Source organism: Cajanus cajan, chromosome 11 (genome assembly GCF_000230855.2).
Source record: "Cajanus cajan strain Asha chromosome 11, NIPB_CcT2T_4, whole genome shotgun sequence".
In the NCBI taxonomy this organism is placed as follows: Eukaryota; Viridiplantae; Streptophyta; class Magnoliopsida; order Fabales; family Fabaceae; genus Cajanus; species Cajanus cajan.
The window spans coordinates 40704516-40727869 of NC_138527.1; the positions used below are offsets into that span (position 1 = coordinate 40704516).

Consider the following 23354-nt stretch of genomic DNA (forward strand, 5'->3'; position numbering starts at 1 on the left):
AGTATAATATTTGGTGTAAGTTTTTAAACTTAGATGTAATATCCGTGGATCTAATTCTAAATAAATATTTAATTAAGGTTTATAATTGTATTTTACTCTTTAAAATTCATTTTTCTTACATTAAGGGTCAAAATATTACTACTATATTATATTTGATTTTGGACCTTCTTAAGTCATCTTCATCCTTACAATCTTATTTTTTAGGAGCTCTTAAATGGTTTCACATTACTCATCATTTATATATGCTTTTATAATTTAAACAACTCATTTCTCAAAACTCAACAATTCTAAAATCTTCACTTAACAGGTCTCACAAACAACCTCACTTCTTTACATTTCCTTAAGATTCACTTTTTTTTTAACTATGTAAATCTATTTTATTTCTATTTTCTGCCTTTGTTATGTCATTAACATCTTATATCTACTTTGTAGTTAATAAGAACATGCTTCAATCATTGGATCTTAAAAAGCTTTGTTGCTTAATCGGAAGCCCAAACTTCAACACTCCGAATGGAAATACTCTTATAATACTTAGTAATATGGTACGATCATGTTGGAAAGAGAAATGTCATTTTTAACTTTTTATGGCAAACTGAAGCTCAATTAAGAATCTGTCTCATATATGTGATGAAAGTTGTAATCTATTTTCCCAAAAAAAAAAAAAAATTTAGCTCAAAAAATTCGACACTTACGATTTTTTTTAAATAAAAAATTGCTCTCCTGTTATAATTACAACTCAATAACGGTTTGATAATGTTGAAAAGTAGAACACAAGATACAAATTTCGTATTCATACTCTGCCAGAGATACTAATAGCAGATACCATACTTTTTCGAGATTACTATCTATAGAAGTGCCTAATATAAAACAACATAAAATTTTGCTAACTTGAAGCAGATTTTACATCAACAGTAATTCCACTTTTATTTGGTAGGAGCTTCTTCATATAATACTTAGAATTGCGGGAAAGATTGATCATTCTCCTTTTCTTTTCAGGAATATAATCAATTGAACATTCTGAAAACCCACGTCTCACAAACCTGCCAATTTTGGAAGCCTTATCTTTAGAAATGCAGCCATAAAATAATCGAACACTAAAGGTAATATAAAACTTGCACATAGGTATTCAGTAATATGTATAATAAAGAATTTCATTAAATATCACCGTGTATTATCAAAATAAACCTTTAATTTTGACTGAAGAATAGCACAAACATTACCCATGGTATTGTATCTATCTATTTTTTGTCCTAAAAGTAGGCCATAATTTGTATTCATCACAATTCACAACTAATTATTTCAGGAATTCCATGTATATTAACGTATCAACTTGGTAATTCCACTGCACATGGATGTACATTTTTTGTCAACGAAAAGAGGTTTTCAGAAATTGAAGAAACATGCAAAAAAAATGCATGCTAAACATCAAATTACCAAAATGGGGTAACAAACCATAAGCTATGTCCAAGAATAAGTGAGTACGCGGTACAAAGCCACTAGAAGTGTAACAATAACATTCACTGTGGTCAAGGCTTACATGACATGCATTAGGGAAGTTACTTACCAATCTGCTGTACGTGTTGTAAGCAGGAAAAGCATATTCAATCCAAGAGATGATGCTTTCTTCTCCAAATAATCTGCATATATTTTATCATATATTTAAATAAATATTATGAAAACATGTGGAAAAAATAAATATTACAGAGCAATAGCATCCTATGATCAAAATCATACAGCTGCTCAATAACATCAAAAGCTGAAGCCTACACTACATCATCTTGAAACAAACAGGTTTAAACTTTCTAACACTTTAAATTAACGTTTTTCATTTTAAGAGTTTGTTAGATGTAGTTATAGTACATTTATTTTGGTGTTTTTAGGCCAAACTGTAAATATAAAATAGTAATGATTAAAGTCTTGATCATAATTTAGGCATACACAATACGGACTTTATATTTCTACTAATAAGGTTTCAAGTAGTTTTAACATCACTGTTAATATAAAGTAATAATGATTAAAGTCCTGATCATAATTTAGGCATACACAATACGGACTTTATATTTCTACTGACTCAAGGTTTCATGTGGTTTTAATATCGCACTAATCAGCATAAACAACGAAAAAATATCCATGACATTCCAATACATTACATAAATTATTAGTCACTACCAATTAAGCACAAGAATCAGCAACCACAGAAGCAATAGCATACCAAGCAATTTGTCACCCTGCCCTTGGCCACGACAATCAGGAGATACTGCAATGCAAGCAACTTCTCCGCGTTTCTCCTCCAAGTGGGGGAAAAGGGCAGCACAAGCAATTATTTGACCTTCTCTTTCCACAACGACAAATGAATCCAATGTTTGTAACAGCTATAAACAGAGAATGGTTAAAATATGAGATATCTTGATAATTACCACGGTCATGTAAGCCACAGTATCTATAACACATGAAAAGATATAGCTAAGCAAACCTCTTCATCAGTCCGCTTAACCAATATTCCAGATGCCTCCAAAGGCTGAATAAGTTGTTTTATTCCAGAAATATCTTTCACCTCTGCTGTCCGAGTACCTTCGTAAAGGTCACTGCAAAAATTTCATTGGAAGATAAAAAAATGAAATAGTTTTCAAGAGATAAGACTTCCTAAGGAAAGGAAGGGAAATAAAATTTTATTGAATATAATACCATAACCATATGTTGCAGATAGTATATTGCTAGGTGAGTAGGAAAACCATGAATAATATAGAATTTGGTGTTAATTGATTTTTTTAGTGGTACAATATGTCTACTTAGAAATATGACAAGTTGCACTTATTTACAACATGTGAGTGCTCTTTAACACTATCAAAGACAGTTATTTCAACCAACCCTTCAATCATTTTGTAACCAAGGGTTCCATAAAAGGGGAAAAAGGAGAATGCTCAGAGATGGAGTTCAGATCCAACCACATATTTCAAGCCTTGTGCAATCAAAATCTCAACAAGCAGCCATCTAATCATCAGCTACACATATACAAATAAATCTGAATCTCAGTATCTCACATATCACATATGTGACCTTGTACAGTGACACCAGCAGGAAATCCACTGGAATGCCAGCTAAACAATGGTTAAAATAGTTGGACAGTGTCATAACACAGACCTAACCTCCTATTTCTCTTGCCAAATACTAACAGTTACCAACCTTGCACAAAATAATTCACAATCATAAAAACTTAATCCAGAGGATGTCTACAAATGTTGCTTACCTAGCCACCATTGTTCCCATCCCATCTCTTTTAAACAATTCCAACAACAAAACTCCACTAATAGTTCCATCCAACAAGTGAACTCTTTGAACACCACCCTGACAAATGGAAGTTATCAGTTAGTATTATTAGCAAATTCTTAAGAAACATGCATCAACTGAAATTTTCAAGCATATTCACTATTTCAAGTTTTCAACCAGCAGCTTCTCAAAGAATTCTGCATGTCACTCTAGACAAACCAATGTATAGTAGCATATTTGAAGAGAGACAAAGCTCTAAGATCTTTTTCCCTATACATTATAGCAGTGGAAACAAATGTGTAACATATGTATACTCCTGGTCTGGTCATGATTTGAAACATCTTTTGTTCTCACAATTGCTCATATACCAATATAGACTTAAAATAAGCACAACTAGTGTACTTGTCATGAAAGATAAAGGTGAATCATGGACTCACTCTGCAAACGAAAGCTGCAGCAGCCAATTCTGAAAGGTAGCCATTCATTCGACTGAGCCGCTCTTGACCTCCAATAGCAAAACCCTGCTCACCAGACCCTAAGCCATTTCCATTATCGAAACCAATGCCATTATTGAAGGTTGCATTATGCCATTCTGTAAAACGTCCAATAGGTGGAGATTTGACTGTCCCATTAAAACTTCCATTCTCAAGAGAGTTGAAACCTTCTTCATCAACAGCTTTCACATAGTTAGCAGCTGCTTCACTTTGCTCAGCCCGTTTACGAATTAACATGTCTGCTTCTTGAAGAGGCAAGAAACGAATTAGGCGTCCACTCTCATCAAGTATTGGACCATCTATAACGCATATAAGTTTGTCTGCTCCTATAGCCAAGGCACAAGCTGTTGCAACTTCATAGGTACTGGAGAAAAAAAATCATCAATATCGGGAGAAATGGAACCATATTCATTATTCAAATCATGCAACTCTATGCGAGCAAGGGAAGCATGTAATATACACATGGTTTATGCAGTCCATTTCTTATCTATTTTAATATTTTTTTTTCTATTGAAATATTAGATACAGAGTAACATAAAATAGGGGAGGGGGGAGGGGGGAAGGGAAGAACCCGTTGGTACCACTGGTGAAATTCTGATTCACATGCTCTCTGAAAATCTGTAATATTAATTTCTCAGTATTTGCTCCTCCACATTTCACATGATAAAACTTTCTACGAAACTCTTCTTATTCTTTCACTAAGCAACCAAATTACTTTTGTCTATTGTGCTTTTACTTCTATCATGAGGCTGTTTTACAATATATTCACAAGTCTAATTCTTAAAATTGACCTAGAAATATTACATATTTTCAGGTGGAACTCTGATACCTAATATAAGATTGAACAATTAGAAACTACAACAATATTAAGACAACAGCATGTATGTGAGCATTCAATCAGTTATACTAAAGTTGTAGAGAGCAATCATCAGAAAAAAGCTACAAAGCATACTTGCAATTTAATACTTCTCCAGAGCTGGAGTAGCCCAAGTTGGTTAAAATAACTACACAACCACCATCAAGTCTCTCACGCATGCGAGATACGTCTACTTTTTTAACTTCCCCAGTTGACCCAAAATCAATTCCATTGACCACCCCTCTTCTCTGCCAAAACATAAAAATTACAAGATGCTCTAACAGTGATAAAAACAGAAAGGGACAATTTCACAAGACCATTGTTACTGTAGAGCAATGAATAAAATCACAAAACTCAAACCTTGGCTGCAAGAAAGTTACCACTGGCAACACTGACACCAACGTCATGCCAACGACTATTGTCACCATGTCGACGAATATTGCATATGGAAGGTCCAGGAGAAAGTTTTGCTTCTATCATCAATCTTATTCCTCCGGCTGCTTCCATTGCAGCTTCTAGAGATTCATCATCAGTTATCCTATATCTACCAACATACTTAGGCTTGCACCCTACAAACACAATAACAAGGTCAATCACTGTGGCACGGTCCTCTAGCAAACAATTTTCCTTTTTTGCAAGGTAAAAAATAAATTGACACTCATTTTCACTGGTGGAAGAAAATTAAGCAGCAAATTATTTGGGCCAACCTCTCTCTTTCAAAAGCTTGTCTATTTGCACATGTGTACCCGGAACAATAACAAAGCGGATTCCTAGGTGATGAAGGAAAGCTATATCCTGCATGCAGAAATAGGAAAATGTTTTAGTTCGTGTTGGATCATCCATAATCATGTTTGTTTCCATGTTAAGGAATTGATTCTGGCTCCATAATTGATTTTGAGTTGAAGCAACTTTAAATAGCTTTTGCTTTGAATAAAAAAAATGATATCAAGTTTTACTACTAACTTGCTTTTAAAATAAAAACATCTAACTATAAATCAAATCACTTCAAAATCAATTTTGCAAACACTTAACCAAACACATACTTCATGCATAGCCCATAGCTATTTAATGTAGCAACGATAATGGTAATAGTAAAAAAATTATGGTTTTCTAAACTGGCGAAGTTAAGATTTGAAGGACATGCCTTGAGAACGGGATCCAAGAAAGAACTAGAGACAATTTCACCGGAAATAATGAGAACAAAAGTGCTGCCACGATAGGCCCATAAGTAAGGCCAGGCCTCGCGGAACGAACGCACGAATTGTTTGTCCTCCATGGACCCATGGTAGCTATCTTCATTTACACTCCCACTCACTCCTTCGCTCAACGAACTAAGCTTCCTCGACCTTCCCTTCTTTCGGTTACACAAATGGGCCGCCACGGGCCGCGCTTCTGGGCCCCAGAGAGACTTAAATTGTGGGTGGAAAAGGAAATGGTGAGAGGAAGAGTATAGTTGGGTGAAAGCAGAGAAGGTGGGAGTGTTTGGAAGGGATAAGCACGAGGTAAGTGCCATGGAAGAATCACACAGTGCGGGGTAGGTGGCGGTGGCGGTGGCGGAGACACACAAAAACTTTAGCCGCCACGCTAACAGATTATTTGCCTACATCATGAATCATGCCCCATATAGGGAAAAATTTTGTTGATATTACAGGAAACTGTATACAAATTTGTAAAAGAGAGAAAAATTTTGAATTATGATAAATAACGTGAAAAAGAAAATTAAATATAAAAATAATATTATATAAATTATTGTATGTATATAATATATCTTTAGTTTTTTTATTCTATGTTTTACGACTTTGAATTTGAACCGATGGTAGTGGCATTTGGTCGATGGATAGATTATATATTTACTCTTTTTTTTTTAATATTATATTTTTAAATTAATTATTATATTCAACACGAACTTTTATCGAAAATATTTTTAAGAATTCTTTTCATAAATGTGTTAATAATTTTTTAAAATTTATTATTTAATTCAATTTTTATTTATCATATTTATTAATTCTTATATTTTAAAGATAAATTTTTTTTATACAAAAGCATTTTTCAAATTTTTTTTTCAATAATATAATTTGTAGGAATTCTTTCAACTTTTTATTTATCATAATTATTTATAAATTAAATATTAATATTTTAGAATAAGTTATTAATAAATAAAAAAATTTATTTCACTACAAATTATTTATTTATCAAAAAAACTTATTTATTATAAATTTAAAATATAATTTATATATTCAAACATAATATTTATTATATATAATTTATTATAATTTTAATGATATATAATAAACATGATTGGATGCAGGAACTAAAATACTAGTATAAATATAAATATGAACACGTAAGAATAAAATCACAAGTATATGTTTTTACAAAATATATTCTTAATTGATAGTGACATATTAACTTTTGAAAAGTGTAGATTATGGAAATAAATTTTGCCCTGTCAGCACTTTTTTTTTTTCTATGCGTGACTAACATTTAGAAAATTCAATTATTTAAGGTGTGTTTTTTTTTTAAAAAAAAAAAAGTTAAGTTCAATGTAATTCACAATGTTTTTTTTTCAATTTATCAATGTTGTTACTTTTTCTTTTGCAGTTTTGGAATGTGAGAACGAAAATTTAGAACCTTACAAATGACAAATCAAACAATCACTTAAATACTATAGAAGATCTTATTGATATTAGTGAATATGTAAAACATCTAATAAACTCTACCTATTCTCATTTTGATTTTTTTTTTCTGAATTTTTTTAATAAATGTTCCAACTTCCAAAAACACATATTAAGGAGCAAAATAATTTCATTTTAATTTTTAAATTAATACTCTTAAATTAAAACTCTTGTTAACAAAACTTTTACTTTTCTAAAAAAGAATACATAATATGACAATGATGGATCAAATTATCCTGCAGTTCATTTTTGAACTGCACGAATTTTAGCCATTAGTTGAAATTTTTAATTAATTAAATATTGAAGGAGAATCTATGGTGAAAAATGGAACTGCATCCCGTGCAGTTATTTTCCCAACTGTAGGGATCCAAATCCGACAATCATGTTCCCTGCATCCCATTTAAATTGTCTTCCTTTAGTTCTATATTATGTAAAAGAGCCATGAGATAATACTTTTGTTTTAAAAAATGCCTTAGTATATTTCCTTCAAGTAAATATAAAGTATAAAAGAAGAAAGATATAAGATATAGAGTATAAATACTTAAGAATGATTTTATTAATATCTAAAGTTAATAGTTAAAGATATAAGAGGAAAGTTTGATTAAAAAATTATAAAAGGAAAAAAACTTTCAGAAATATCTATTACATTAAAAATATAAAAAGAATTATTTAATATATACTACTTACAAAGTTACAGTCAAATATTAATTTGATAAGCAAATATTAAATTTAATTAATCATTTGATCAATGTATCCGTCAACCTTCCGTTTTTTTTCTAATACCTAAAAGTTTCACGATTTAGTTCATATAACATGAATCAAATCACACGTATATCAACTATTATACAATTTAATAATTTTATGTTAAATAAAAATATTAATGAATTCCAAGCGTGTAATTCATCAGTAGGGATTGATCCACACTTAAGTAAGATCAAGAGTTCGAATCCTACCTTGTGTATACAGTCGCGTTAAATCTTGGGGCTAACTATCACACTCATTGAAGTGTGGATACTAATTATTAAATTATAATTTCATATCATAGTAAATTTTATTAAAATTATATAAACAATAATTTGAAGATAATCAAATTATTTATATTTTAATATATTTTAAATTTTATATTTACTTCTATTTTGATTTATATAATAAATATATCAAATCATCTTAAATTAATATAATATTTTGTATATATAATTTAAGAGTACAGAAGTTTCAATGTAACAATTATTTTTAAAAATTTATATTTAATAAACGATATAATAGTTAATAAAAATTATATCAGTGGCATTTGATTTCTCTTTACTTTTTCTAACAACGTAAAACTATCACAAAATAGAGACATGAGAGACTAAAATATTAAAAAAAAAATAGTTATTATAGACACGAAAACATAAAACTTTTACATATAGAAACTAGGAAAAAAAAAACTCGGGTTAGATATAGTCATATAGAAACCAAATAAATAATAAAACCAAAATATTAGTATTGTTATTGAATTTGTTTTAAAATAATTGTTACAGGAAATTTTATGTAAAAAATTAAAGATCGGAAAATAGTAAAATATAATGTGAAGATCAGTATCGGTGATAATGTATGTAGTTATATGCTGAAAATATGTTTTGCTGTGCATCAGAGGCGGTGAAAAATCCTTTCTACTCATTTATGTTATCCTGTCCTACTTATATAAATTCGACGTTGATCAATCATTCTAATTAAATTCTGCATATGCATACTTTGATGGGAGAGAAGGAAGATAAGGAATATAGGAAAATTTCATTGTATGATATTTTTTCGCGTATGAACATAATCCACGGTATTCCAATCTGAGAATTAATTTACGTTCAAAACTGACAAATAATTTATGTTCATGTGATTTCTATGGGTAAAACGTTTTTTTTTTTACATTAATAATAATTGATCCTAAAAATGTTAAACAAGGGCAATTTATCCTGGTCAAACATTTTATTAATATTAACAATAATTGATTTTGGAAACACTAAATGGACTTTTTGTGTTTCAAGCAATGGTGAATGGTGGAAAAAAAAATTAAATTATTATATAAGTTTTTAAAGTAATATCTTCATCAGATAAGAAATCTTTATAATTATAGGTTGAAGAAATAAATTAATTTTGATTCGATTAATAAAATATCTTTTAAATATTAAACATAAATCTTTAGTTTAAAAATTAACAAATAAAAAATAAATTTTGTATTCGAAATTTTCTATTAGTTTGGTTACTTTATGTTTTTTTTTTAATAATTTTATTCTACAATGCATGTCAGTGATACGTCATTTCTGACAATGATAATAGAGAGAAAGAAAGAGAACAAGGTCACTGGCGATCATGTAATTTTATGGTTTAGATTTTGTGACGTTCATATCCAACCTTTGGGTATTCATTTACCTTTTTATTCATTCTATTTACCTTGCTCAATTTTTTATTTACTACAATAGTCTATGTCAAGTCCTGGCAAAGACACGTCTTGAACATGTGAAGCCAAGAGTGACACGTGGCTCCCACCTCTCTCAAAAAGTTATCGTGCCCCTCCGGTAATAAAGCCAAGGCTACCTTCTTTCATATATTAAACTACTTTTTAATCTATCATCACTTCCGCGTGTTCACTTAAATATATGCAACCAACAAATTCACGCCAAATTTAACTGATTAGACTCGTTGAAATTCAATAGTGCTCTCATTTAATTACGTAAATAGGAATCTGTAATAGTTTCAAGGACTAAACTATCGGAAAAAAAAAACTTGAACGCGAAAATAGTTTCTTATGCGCTTTCGTTCCAATTTTTCGATTAAAACCTTGGTGATTGATGCAATTGTTTAACGCAAACATTTTAAATTCTAATTAGATATATAGCAAGCAACATAAACAATAGGAATTGAATCCGAAAAATAGACCTAAAAGTTTGTTAGAGAGAGAAGCGGTACCTTGAGAATGGGATCCAAGTAAGGACTAGCAACAATTTCTGCAGAAATGAGGAGAACGAATACGCTTCCTCTATGCACCGAAAAGTAAGGTTGAGATTCCTTCAGAACATTCACGAACTGTTGCTCTTCTTCCGTGACGGCGAAGTCGCCATCGCCGCCGCGAGCTCTCACCGAAAACGCGGACGTTTTGGCGTTCTCTGAGCTGAATCTGGAATTGCGACAAGGACGGAGCGTGGCTATGGAGAGTCTTGAAAGAGCATGGATGAAGTGGTGAGGAGTGGGGCCATGAGAAAGCCAAGTTTGTCCCTGGCTTCGGATACACATACACATCGCTGGCTTTGAAGCACTAGTAGCCATGTGAGTCAGTGAGAAGGAGAGAGAGATTTTCCATTTTGGTAGTGAAAGGAAATATTTAGAGAGTAAATAAAAACCACAAAAGGTCAATTACGCGGCGAGACGATGGCGTACGATGTGGACCCATACAATAATAGATATTTATCAATAATGGATATTTGTTTTATTTTATTAAACTTTATGGTAACTAAATAATTTTTAATTCTGATTCTTACATATAAAAAAAAATTTAAATTGAGAGAAAATAATCATTTATTTAGTGTGTGATACTTTTGAAAGGATACTAATTTTGTTGTTTGATGGGAGATACTGGTAATAAAAAATAAAAAAAAGAAGTATGATTTAAAAATTTTATTAATAATAATAATATACTATCAATTATTAACCTTTACAACGAGGTCAAGCACTGTTAGTTACCTGAGTTGTTCACTTGTTCTCGTTCTTACTCATTTCTATAATAACCATTACTTTCAGATATTGAATTAGGTAATATTATTTTATCTTATTTTAAGTTTTTTTTAACAAATGAAATATGTAGAATTTTAAAAATAAATTAAAAAAAGTATTTTTATTTTAAATTAAAAACAAATCTTTACAAAACTGAAAAGTTAAAACAATTTTTATTTTTCTTCATTTTAAATTATAAAAATACACTTTTAAGAAATTTAACTAATTTACTTCTAAATTTTAAAAAAATGATAAAAATTAGTAAACAAACTTATAAATTTAGCGCATTTATTTTAATATAATTTTTAAAATTTTAAAAACCAAGCCAATCATTACTCAAAATTTTAAAAAATAGAAATAAATTATTTAGCATTTAATTTTAATATTAATAAAATATATTAAAATTTCCCTTACTATTTTATGCAGATCTCTCCATTTTTTCCTTTTTATTTCTTTTTCTATTATTATTATTACTAGAGAGATTGAGGTATTTCATGCTTCTAATAATTATACATAAATAAATATTAGAAGTTATAGAAGATATAATTTTTTTTTTAAATTCAAAGATATAAAAATCTACTAAAAAATGAAGATAAAAAAAATGATTACTAAAATATATCTCTTTTATAATAAGTATAGATATAATAATTTTGGATAAATAATAAAAGGGAAATAATAAACATATAATGAAGAGTATAATTTATTTTTTTCAAAATAATAATAAAGGAAAAAACGGAGAGAAAAAGAAATAGAGAAGGGAATTTCGTATTTTATGCTTGCGTCATTGCGTATTTGTTTTGGGGAACGGAGAACAGTAACGTTTAAAAATCTCCCGCGTGTGCATTACGTGTTAGGGACCATCGATCATTCAATTATCCTTTAACAATATTCCTTATTTAAACAAATTGAAGCATCCATGATATGACTGGGATGAAAGTTACGGGTTACAAGATGCACCGCTAAAACCAATATTCAGAAATACTTTTTTTTTTCCCCATTTTAGGTATATATCTCTACCTCTAAATGTTTACATTTTGATTTTCACTGTTCGTCAAAGTTTTAATAATTTTAGATTTAGTTCATATATTTGAAATTATTTATTTCACTTCATTTATTTTCAACATAAAAAAATGTCTATTTCGGTTCTTACTTCTTACACGGCATGTCAGTCTTCAAATGAAAAACTTATATCATTTAAGTTTTATAAAAAATAAAAGTTGTTTTGTAAACAATTTTTCCTTTACAAGTTAATATATATATATATATATATATATATATATATATATATATATATATAATAAAACTATATCAAAAGTAGTATAAAACAATTTAGTTATGTGCAGTATAACTTAATTATAAAGTGGGTAAAAGAATTGCGTATGGTGATATTAAAATTATTCCTGATTTTGCAGAATCTGTTTTGATAACGTTTAATTGCAACCTCAATTTTCAAGGACTACCTGTTGTTCGTGAATGATCGAGATTTTTTTTAATGAATACGGTCCGGGCAATATTTAAGTTTTAAAAATTAATTGTGTTTCTTGTACCTTAACTTACATCATCCATTATTAAGATTTTTTTAACCTCATAAAATTGAAAATCTTCACCTCAACACAAAAGATAACAAAAACTAAAAAGATTAAAAAAAAAGTATTAAAATATATATATATATATATATATATATATATATATATATATATATATCTTAAATTATAAGGACTCAAAGATAAAAAAAAATTAATATAGGGATTAAAAATATTTTATTTTTAATTATAAGGACTAAAAATTAAAGTAAATGTAACTATAAGAACAACCAAATTATTTTAACCTATATTTTTTTAGTTCCTAAACTTGTAATTTTTTAATCTTAGTCCCTATTGTTAATTTTTTTTATAATATTTTTTATTTTGTGTTAACACAGTAAATATCTTTAATTTTATTAGAGTAAAAAAAATGATAACTCAACAATGAATGTTACATGTAAAAATATTAAAAAAAAAACACAATATTCAAAAATCTAATTTAAAATAATTCAAGTAAAATAAATCTAACATCTAACACAAAATTAAATTAATATCTATATTACATCAATATGAAGGAGACAATGTTACAAAAATACAATATTGTTAAGAATTAAAAAATTACAAGTATAAATACTAAGAAATCTATTTAAAACTATGAAGGAAAATTGAAGGAAAAAAAACTATAAAAACAAAAAAATCAAGTGGAATTATAAAACCTTTTTTAAAAAAATTAACTTTGGAGTAATTGGGAGGTGTCGCTGACACTCCTTACACTCTACAATATTTAATTACCTTTTATAATTTGTGTAACACTTTTATACAAAAAAGTATATAAAAAAAATTTCCCTTAAATGATTAAAATGATAGAAGGGTCTGCACTTAGAAATGTTCTACTGCTTTTCATTTATATTTTAATAAGCTCAAAATAAATTTAAAGGCTAAGATATAGGAGAATCAAACAAATATCGATATGCAGGCAGCAACAACAAAATAGGCTAAAGAAGGCATACCGAACCAGAGAACCCAAGTTTTAACATAAAAACGTAGAGACTACATTTTTTCGACATCAAAACTAATACATCATGGACCAGTTAAATCACCTCTTGTCAGCGTTGGATGCTCGGATACAAATTAAAATATTTCCCCGAATCTCCCCAGTGGACAAGAACTGAGAAACCACCAGTGCAGGGAATGAATACCTAAAGTACACCCTAGAAAACATTACTTGTTAGTTGTTACAAAAAAATTTACAACATTTAAGTTTTTCTGATCTACATTGGGCTTCTGTTTGAACCTTCTGTAAAGGAAAAACAACCGTTAGACCAACAGCCAACAAATCCTGCAGGATTTTCTCAAATACTTTGATCAAGATGTCATGAATTTGTGAAGAACGTTAAGGTGCTTCAAGACCACAAGTGCCACTCACGCCGCTGATCAGTTCTGGAGTTGGGTGTTACACTTATTCTATCTGCATTGCTGGACAGCCATTTACTGAAATCAGGGGATGCAACAAGTTCTTCCAAGGCCTTTTCAGTGGACTCCTTTGTGAAAGCATCCCATTCAGCAGCTGAATATTTCTTTCTCTCCGGTGTGTCGTGTATGATGGACGGGTATAACGCCTCCTGTGCTTTAGATGGCGTTCTGAAACCTGATAATGTACCTGTTTAGCATATTAACCACACTTATCTCAATGCTTTTCTTTTCTCCACTGATCAATTGGGAGAAAAAAGATGTTGGAAGGTGTCACTTCAACACTAAAATAAGGATACGAGAGATGGAGCAAACCTGCTGCAGAAGATTTACAAGGGGACAAGAAGGTAGGGCTTTTCAGTTGTGGCTGAAAAAGTGGAGACTCCTCTCTATTCTGCATCTCGTACATATTTTCATCATATGAATCATCAAAAGGTAATGAATCAGGAACCTGCGATCTCCTGTTTTTCTTGGGTGATTTAAACAATCGCCTGCAAAATCCCTCCACAATAAATACAAACCAAAAATGAAAGGACATTATTGGACCAAAAGTCATAAGAGGAAAACTCTTACGATCACAAAAGTGCTATATGATAGCTTACGGGTAAAAAAAGAAACTGCAAAACTCCAAAACAATCTATAGATATATTTTACTGAAGATTAAAAACACAACTTTAGAAAGTGAAAATAGAACTTGGTACCCCTCAAATTTGTTGAAATTACACGGGTCCCCTCTAGTTTGTAAAAGACACCTCCTTCACAGTAGATGTTATGCATCCATTAAATTAAAAACTCAGAATCTGAAATTTGTCCTAAAATTTCCCAAGCATATTTGCCTCATGAGACACACAATTTCCTATCATTCATTTCACCTTAAAAACTGGTTTTGTGGAATTGAGTTAAATCTTAAGTCCAAATTCTAACATGGTATCAAACTAATCAAAGTTTATCTGTCTATTGTTGGATCACCTGCATTGCCATAGTCCAAGTTGATAGCCCTACGTGTGAGGGGAAGTGATGGAAAGCCGCCTTAATTGCAATCACTCTGAGCCCACTTAGTTGCAAACTCTTCAAGAGCTTCCTTAATTGCAGCCCCAAGGATGATGTTTAGCCCCAAATTGATTAGAGATATAGCTTAAATAGAGAACTAATACAGCTTGGAACAGCCATAACTCACAAGCTAGTTTTGTAGAATTGAATTAAGCCGAAAGTCCAAATTCTATAAACTTAATTTACCCAAACACACCCAAAGTGGTTGAATTGTCATTGACCAATTTGATATTATTTTCCTACTAACAATTGAAATCACTGACTAATAACGCTAATGTTATACTAACAAATGAATATTATATATCTCCTAAATCCTAATATATAAAATGAATTTTATATTATAAAGCCTAATCATTCTTAAGAGATTTCTCCAGATAATGTTTCATAGAATCACCAGCAAATAAGTCATGCACTAAGTACTAAAAATATTTTTCTTGCTAGTGAAAACCATTCAGCACCGATAGATAACTGAGTTCTCAACTATAATAGCTTTAAAGAGACGAGGTTCAATATGTTCAAATCACTTTAAACTTTATTAACTTCCAATATCAATCACCGTAGAAATAAATCTTCAACCATTTATGCAGAAATACATAGTTCAATCCCTCAATTGTTTTTTCAAACTGTTCAACTTAAATATATTACTGTGCATGTTACCGAGTAAAGCTACACCTTAGAAAGGATTAAGCAGAGTGGCATTGGCTTTGGCTTGCACACAAGGGTCGTGGTGCCCTTTTCCGCAAAGATTTATTGACACTCCTTCAAGCTTCTCAAATCTCTTCCTTCTTATTTTATTTTGGAAGGTGAAGAAGATAATACAGACAAAGAAGAGGGTACAGTGGTAAAAGGAAAATGGATCTGTTACTTCTAAAGTTAACTGAAGGGGTACTTACTTATGTCACATCAGGTTTAAAGTAAGGGTAGTAATGTCGTATAAGGTTTAAAAATTGTCGGGGTGCATTTGTACACGGCATAATTATCCCTTTTAAAAACACAAAAAGAACCCCACCCAACCCCCAAAATAAAAGCAGAAAAGAAAACCTTTGTTCTTTTATTTAATTAAGAACTTGAAAATAAAAATCTTCATTATTGAAAATTACAAAAGGTAAAAAATTCATGGCAGTGGACAAACCTGCGTAAACGACGAAGGAATCTCGTTATATGCATCCTCTTCAACAACGAGACAAGTGATCCACATAATAAAGCCAATGTTCCCAACAGAGGATCCATAGAACTCTGGAAACATGATACATCTTATCAAATTTACAATCATGTGCTAATCTTAAGCATCACCAAGACACCAACACAACACAAACAAGAAGGTGGAGATAAAATAAATATAAGAAAACCTGAAGAATCATAATGGCAGCCAAAATCCTTATAGCCCATGCAACAAATTGAGCAGTGCTTACGTCCACTGATCCATCTTCAGTTAAGACAAGCTTGTGGACCACCCAGAACCCCAACCAGGCTCCAGCTATTCCAACAAAAGTCAGCAGAAATATTGCCAACTGCAGTTGAAATTGCATAAGTTAAGCGTTCAAAGATCCTCCAACATAGTTGTACATGGGACAAACATAGCTACATAAGATAGATAAGAAAAGGCCAAAAAACAGTAACTAATAAGCAATGAATATGGTAAAAAACAGGACAGCAATGGAAATTTAATGGGTAATTGCAAGGAAAAATAAAGTTCATTATGCACAATGGGATCAACTATAAAGTTGAAGTTGTTCAATAGCTGAATATCCCAAATTTAGAGTCCATTTTAACTATATTTTTTTATTCAAGAGAACTAACTTATGTCTCAGGGAATAATACAGTACTCCTTTCATAATCATTGTATCCACTATCCAGTGTCTTGAAACTCATGACTGGATATGTGGCAGGAGGCATCTAAAATTTAAAAACAGTTTGCAAAGTAGTTACCAACAACTTTAGTTAAGGAAAAGTAAAAACCCTAAAATTTTTGAACTAGTATGCAAATTAAAAGCACTATGGTAGAATGGCTTGGTGCATTGGGTTCTGTGTGCACTTACAAACCAAACCCAAAGGAGCCATTGACATTTCTCCCTGGGCAGATGCAATGCATTCTTTGATAGATAATCAGTCAAATTTACAGACAAAATAAGTGAGCCCAACCAACACAACCATAGTTCAGAATACATATGAGAAGCAAAATAACTTTTAATCAGTAGCCTGATGTTTAATCAAATTAGCAGAAAACATAGGTGACTTACATACAGGATTATACATGTCTTCATCAACTCCTAACTCTGTAAGTACTGAACGAACTAAGCCAGGAATGTAACGGAAGAGAAAAGCCCCAAAACCAACCTGGTTTAAAATATTGGTTAACATTATTAATTATAATATGAACCACATTCGTTATAAATTATAAATTAGTAAAAGGTGAAATAGAAGTACATTGAGGTTACACTTACAACAGTTGAATATAAAAATATAGCAAGGGAACTCTTGCGACCAGTTGGAAGTAGTTTCATCCCCTGTCAATTTTAAGAGGCAACTTCCATGTTAATGTGAACAAGAAATACTCCATAGATATCCAATATAAAAATTAGTTTGCAAGAAAACAACAAATTTTTAATTAGAAAGAAAATTGAAGTTTTAACCTCAATATCCAGCAACCACATTATACTTTTGAATTTTAATAGGTATAAACCTCGTTAGCTGTTCTAGTCTTTTCTTTTATTTGATTCTCAACAAAATATTCCTACCAGATTCATTAACATTAAAATAAAATAATGCAAAAATAATGAATTAGGCAACACAATTTCAGATATAATATCTATTTTGCTATGACACTGAGACCATCCAAGATGAAAGAATGCAAAAAAAGCATTGGATGTGATAAGCTACAATCAAGGCATATGAATAGTCATCTTCAGAGGAAGAATTGAAGTTGAAAGCATGGTTGACTACTCAACAAATAAAAAAATAAATCATAAACAGCATATAAGTTTGGATATTATAAATTCCAAATCTTCAAAATTGAGGAACAGAGAGAAGTTACCTGATAAAGAATAATCAATACAACAAGAATTATCCCAATTGCCATCGCGCTGCTATAATAAAATGCTAATGATTGGCTTATAAAGGACGCCAAACTCATCAGAATAATACCCAATGTCAATAACACAAGACGATACACAAAAAATTCTGCGAAGGGGGGAAATATCATTAATGCTGGATGTCACTGTTCTTAAAATGGGATAAATAGAACTTCAACTCTTCAAGAAACTGTAACTCCTCAATGACAAACACAACATGCATTTTTGGATTAGTTTATCTTCAGAATTTTCTTTTATGCATCTTCCTTAAAGAGATTTTGAAATAAAGAAAAAGAATGCCCTCTCCCAAAATAAACTGAAACAAACCTGCACATAAGAAAAGTTACCTTCTTCAACAGAAACCTCAAATATTTCCAGAGTGGAGCCAGCAGTCCTTATGTCTAAGATTTTGTGGTCAAAAGGAGACATTGAGCGAGCCCAAGAACCTTTGGCAACTTTCTCCCACTGGCCATGTGGGCACATCCCCACTACAAGAGACACATTCCTGAACAAGACACAAAGAAATGTCTAAAATCAATTACAGTGATCATTCTTCAAATTCATGTTTGATATAGGACAATCGGTTACAAAGCAAAGTGATAGTCCTCAAATAACCAGATGTATAAAGCAGCATTCCTCCCTAGAATGAAAGATTATTCATCATGTTCACTCATTAATACGATAACTAGAATCAATCCCACCAATGAAATAAATATCAATTAATTAAATACACAATAAGATGCAAGGTGGTAGATACTAGATAGTCTCAGACCACACAGATGTACAATATATGATGCATGCACTAGTGCAAATACTCACCTATGGAAACAAACCTCTATGTTTGGCAGGCGAACATTAGAATTCGTAGGCAACACCTTCACTTTCAATGAGTGGGCGAATTTCCGCAGGTTTCTAAACCTGGACAGCCCGTGTATATGAACTCTTTCAACAACCACATTAGCACCATGCTTAGAACCAGGAGAATTTCCCACAGGTAAGCCACGGGATAGCTGCAGTGTGGTATTTTGAGTAAGAGCTGCAAAAAGAAATAAGGAGAGCAATAAGTGAAATTTCAACATACACAATTATGACACCAGATAACATTATATATAACAACAACAACAAAAATCCCAACAATATATAAACCACAATCTCATACCACCTACTACTGCCCTTGCTAGAACAAACAATTTGTACAGAATATTGATATTGAGTTTTGTTGTTGAAAGGATAAAAGAATTTTTACTCCATCCAAAAGAACTTTGAGTCAAATCAATAAAAATGCGGGAGGACTAACCTTAAGAAATGTTATGAGCAGATTATCGCTAGAGTTTATAAGTTATTGTAACATAAGAAAGGTTAACAATGGAAAAATCATTTAGAACGTGTTTCACAGCAATTGTAGGAAAAGTAAACATGGAATGGGAAATATTGGCGTGTAGCAATTGGAAAGAGGAAATTTCAATGTCTTAAACGAAATTAGGGTATCCTTCTTTCCACCATTTCGTTTCCCATCAGTTATGGAGATATTATCCTTGACTACCCTGCCATTATGCTTCGACAACCAAACAATGTCGAAAGAGAAACAAGTACAAGTGTAATCAAACCCTATAGGAAGAAAAACCACAACAAACCCTACATTTGAACCCACAAAATAAAATAACAAAAAAAAAATTGAAGAAAAAGGAAATGAATGCATACATAAGGAGCGTTCATCGGCGAACACCAGAACTGCAGAAGCACAAAGAAAGAGCAGCCGAAAAATCAAAGCAGAATGCAGAGTGTGAGTACCCGCCATCGCCATGCCAGGGTCACCAACTCAAAGTAAAGACAAATAAAAGGCGCGCGTTCAAAATCTGCAAAAATCGAGGGTAATTCTGCAATTTTATTGGGCCAAACTTACTAGCTATCTTTCTGTTCCGTTTTTTTTTTAATCCATTTTCTAATTGACGACGAGTGGAATGATGGAAAAAAAAAAAAAACTCCAGGCTCCATAAAATTATCAAAAATCAAAAGTATTTATTAGAAAAAAAATTATCAGGTGATCAATCAACCAGACTCCTCATCTTTATATAAGTCACCAATAAAATTAATAGTTATTTCGCCTATAACATGATAAAAAATACAAATCTAAACTTTATATTTTATGGGTAAAACCAAATAAAAATAAACACAATGGTGTTTTTATATTTAAATAAGGCTAGGTAATAGTTTGAGTGGATATAAAAAAAATTATATGGACAGTTAATTAGAAATTATCTGAAATATAATTTTTAAAATAATTATTACAAAAGTTAATAAAACTAATACATATTATTATTATTATTATTATGTGATTAAATAACCATATAAAACATTTTTTGATGTAGAATAATACTACTATAAAACATTTTTATAATATATTCTAACTAAATCCTATTTATAATAATTTTGTTAAGTAGTATTTGAACATATGTTTTTCCATGACCATGAATCCTCCGCTATTACTTTTTTATATTTTTAGCGACACTAGTCTAAAACTTCAATTTCTTCTCTTGGGCCAGACAGATATTCACCCAACTTCTTAGCTCACTGTCGAACCAGAATAAAAGTTTGACAGCCCATTATTCAAGCAACTCAAAATGATTTCAGGAATTAAAAGTATTTATTTCAGTAAATAATTATAATTTAATAAATTTTTTGTGTAGCTTAATTTAAAGTTATATCTAAATTAATTGATATCTTACAGGAAATAAATAGTTAACGGATTACGCGTTAATCTATGAATTGTTTTGAAAATATAAAAAGTAATTATCATTTAATTTTATATCTTTAATTTCATTAGATTAAAATTTAAAAAGTAAATGTGTCCTTAGTCCCAGATAGTTTAGTCCCTATTAGCCTTGCAGAATTAAGATTAAAAAATGATAGAATAGAGAAAACTCTTTTGTTTGAAATATAAAATGGAAAAATGGGACACTTTTCTTAATCAGGGTCATGTCCCACTTATTGAAGAAATAGGAGGGGTGGGGTAAGAATTTTACTATTCTTATATTTGTTCTTGTATTTTATACGTTCTCATATTTTTATTTGTATGAAATTTGGATTCTCATAGGATTTAGAGTTTAAATAAGAATAATAAAAAATTAATTAAGTTAAAAATAAATTAGATATATATTTTTTAAGAAATTATAAAAAAAATTAACATAAAAATAATTATTATAATTATATTCATTAAATTTTATTTAATAAAAATAAAATAAAAATTACATAAATATTAAATAAATTTTAAAAAAATAAATATCTAAAAATTTCAAACAAATCGATACAAAAGCATGCATAAATATATTAATTTAATATTATCTGTACTCACAAACAGAATATATTCTGCATCAAATTCAGAACAAACTCGAATTTTACCTATGGTTTGTCATCCCGAGTAACAAATTGCATCAGACAGTTTTTGAGAAAATCTAACAAAAAATAAACTAGACAAGGTTTATGACAAATATCCTTAAACTATAGATTGAAAGGCAAGAATGTAGCAAAAGTGAGGATAAGGTGATTGCATAATTGACCCATGATTAAATCAAAACAAAGCAAACTAACATACGTACAAAACTGAATTTGGAAAAGGTGCTTAGTGGAGCTAGCACTACGGGAAATAATGTCGGATTTGAGTGGAAGATCTTTGCTTTATCCTCGATTCTGAATTGTCTGCTCCGCTGCAGTGCAAAGTATGGTGCAAACGAGACAACATAATTTTCTGTCACGGCTTCATTGTTCACATGTCAATTCATAATGATTTTTTTTAATCATAACATCAATAAATAAAAAAATTACTAACAAAAATGTGATTAATCTTTATAAAAAAAATTATGAACACATATAAATATTTTATTTTCAATATAAATTATTTTATATTTAAAATTATCATTCAAGTTTTGATCATTTTAATTAAAAGACAGGAGTTATTATAATTTGAATCAACTAATCTCGATCAATATCTAATAAAATTTTCCGCAACATATCACCAAATCATTAAAGTTTTGCATTGTTATCATTTCAAGGATAGATAATATAATTTTACCCTGATTATTTTCCTTTTTTCAATTTTCTTAAGCGAATCTCTTTTCTTTTTAGCACTATTCAAGTGCAGCTTCAAGTTTACTCGACAAAAATAAGAGTAACATCAAGCACAATATTATTATTTTTTTTTTTGTAAAACCAAAATCCACAAACACCGGAGAAGAAGAATTAGAAAATTTTGGGACTACATTTTCCAAAGTATTTGGAAATGAAAAAAACTCTTTGCACACTAAAAGTCTAGAATATCCAAGTACCCTATGCCTCGGTTAACAGCTACACGAATTTTGGAGTGCAGATCAATTTAATACTGAACAATTAGAGGAAGAGGAGAAATGAATGAAAGATATGTCTAAATTATTTTTCACTTAACACTTTTTTTTTTTGTGTACATCCCTTTTGACCTTTTTTCTATATTGAAGTTATCAATAACAAGGAATAAACACTCCAAATGTTAAGTCAAACTCACCTCTTATATACTATTACAAATTAGACTTATCAATGTTATTAATGTGAGGTATTCATCATTTTAATGATTAATTTTTGTAAAAAAAATCTATTTTTTTTAGTGAAAAAATATTTTCTCAATTGCAATTTTTCTATCCATAAAATTCATAAGAAATACCATATTTCAGAAATCTGAACCAAATTCATTTGAATCCATATATTAAATAGCTAAAAAAAAATTAAACTCCTTTCTTAATTGCGACTCATTAACACTTACTAATAATTTAACATTAATAAAAAAATTTCTAATTATTTAACTAATGCCCTTACAACATAACATGACCTAATGGCCTAAACGCCTTAACAAATTAAACAACAAAAATATTTCAAATCCCGCGGAAAAATTCAACTAAAACAAAACAATGAGAATATTTTTTTCACTATAGTCAAATACTAGTTCTTTTTGAAATGTGAAAATTATGAAGAGTTTTGTCTCTCTAAACAAATTTTCTTTGTATGTACAGTTAGAAAATCTGTCATTATATTAACATGTTTAAGAAAGTTTGTTATTAGAGTGATGTATCTTGTTGGTTTCAATTTGTTTTTTAATATGGAAAGTATTAGATGTGTTTTACATTTATAATAATTAACTTTCTAATTTAATACTTGTTCTGTAATAGGAAAAGAAA

At 30.0% G+C, this 23354-nt stretch overlaps 2 protein-coding genes across 4 annotated transcripts; both read right to left on the reverse strand.

Moving 5' to 3' along the window:
* Positions 1-680: 680 nt before the first annotated feature.
* LOC109811128 (putative amino-acid acetyltransferase NAGS1, chloroplastic) lies at positions 681-10647 on the reverse strand. Of its 2 annotated transcripts, XM_083066370.1 has the most exons (11): positions 10239-10647; positions 5762-6217; positions 5325-5412; positions 4978-5186; positions 4714-4865; positions 3705-4125; positions 3248-3345; positions 2474-2585; positions 2213-2372; positions 1565-1637; positions 681-1040 (listed from the first exon to the last, which is right to left on the reverse strand). In XM_083066370.1, exons 1-11 carry the CDS (start codon positions 10593-10595, stop codon positions 884-886), a joined length of 2283 nt encoding a protein of 760 aa, XP_082922496.1. In that variant the 5' UTR covers positions 10596-10647; the 3' UTR covers positions 681-883. The 2 variants fall into 2 exon arrangements, with proteins under 2 accessions (XP_082922496.1, XP_020230365.1); XM_020374776.3 differs by lacking the exon at positions 5762-6217 and having other exon boundaries at positions 10239-10646.
* Positions 10648-13590: 2943 nt separating this feature from the next.
* Positions 13591-20020, reverse strand: LOC109811161 (transmembrane protein (DUF2215)). Of its 2 annotated transcripts, none has more exons than XM_020374821.3 (10): positions 19855-20020; positions 18973-19189; positions 18501-18658; positions 18117-18262; positions 17527-17589; positions 17327-17419; positions 16432-16593; positions 16215-16318; positions 14348-14523; positions 13591-14210 (listed from the first exon to the last, which is right to left on the reverse strand). In XM_020374821.3, the coding sequence occupies exons 1-10, from the start codon at positions 19955-19957 to the stop codon at positions 13966-13968; spliced, it is 1467 nt and encodes a 488-aa protein (XP_020230410.1). In that variant the 5' UTR covers positions 19958-20020; the 3' UTR covers positions 13591-13965. The 2 variants fall into 2 exon arrangements, with proteins under 2 accessions (XP_020230410.1, XP_020230407.1); XM_020374818.3 differs by having other exon boundaries at positions 13591-14222; positions 19855-20018.
* Positions 20021-23354: the final 3334 nt, after the last annotated feature.

Bases quoted from the DNA above. Each gene is read 5' to 3' on its own strand.
- LOC109811128 (XM_083066370.1), bottom strand. From the start codon at position 10,595: ATGGCTACTAGTGCTTCAAAGCCAGCGATGTGTATGTGTATCCGAAGC. The intron at 4,866-4,977 runs GTTTGAGTTTTG...ATGTTTTGGCAG, and splicing joins GTAACTTTCTTGCAGCCAAG to AGAAGAGGGGTGGTCAATGG. The intron at 2,586-3,247 runs GTAAGCAACATT...AAATTTTTGCAG, and splicing joins ATGGGAACAATGGTGGCTAG to TGACCTTTACGAAGGTACTC.
- LOC109811161 (XM_020374818.3), bottom strand. From the start codon at position 19,957: ATGGCGATGGCGGGTACTCACACTCTGCATTCTGCTTTGATTTTTCGG. The intron at 17,420-17,526 runs GTAAGTGTAACC...ATTTTAAACCAG, and splicing joins TATTTTTATATTCAACTGTT to GTTGGTTTTGGGGCTTTTCT. The intron at 14,223-14,347 runs GTTTGCTCCATC...TATGCTAAACAG, and splicing joins TTGTAAATCTTCTGCAGCAG to GTACATTATCAGGTTTCAGA.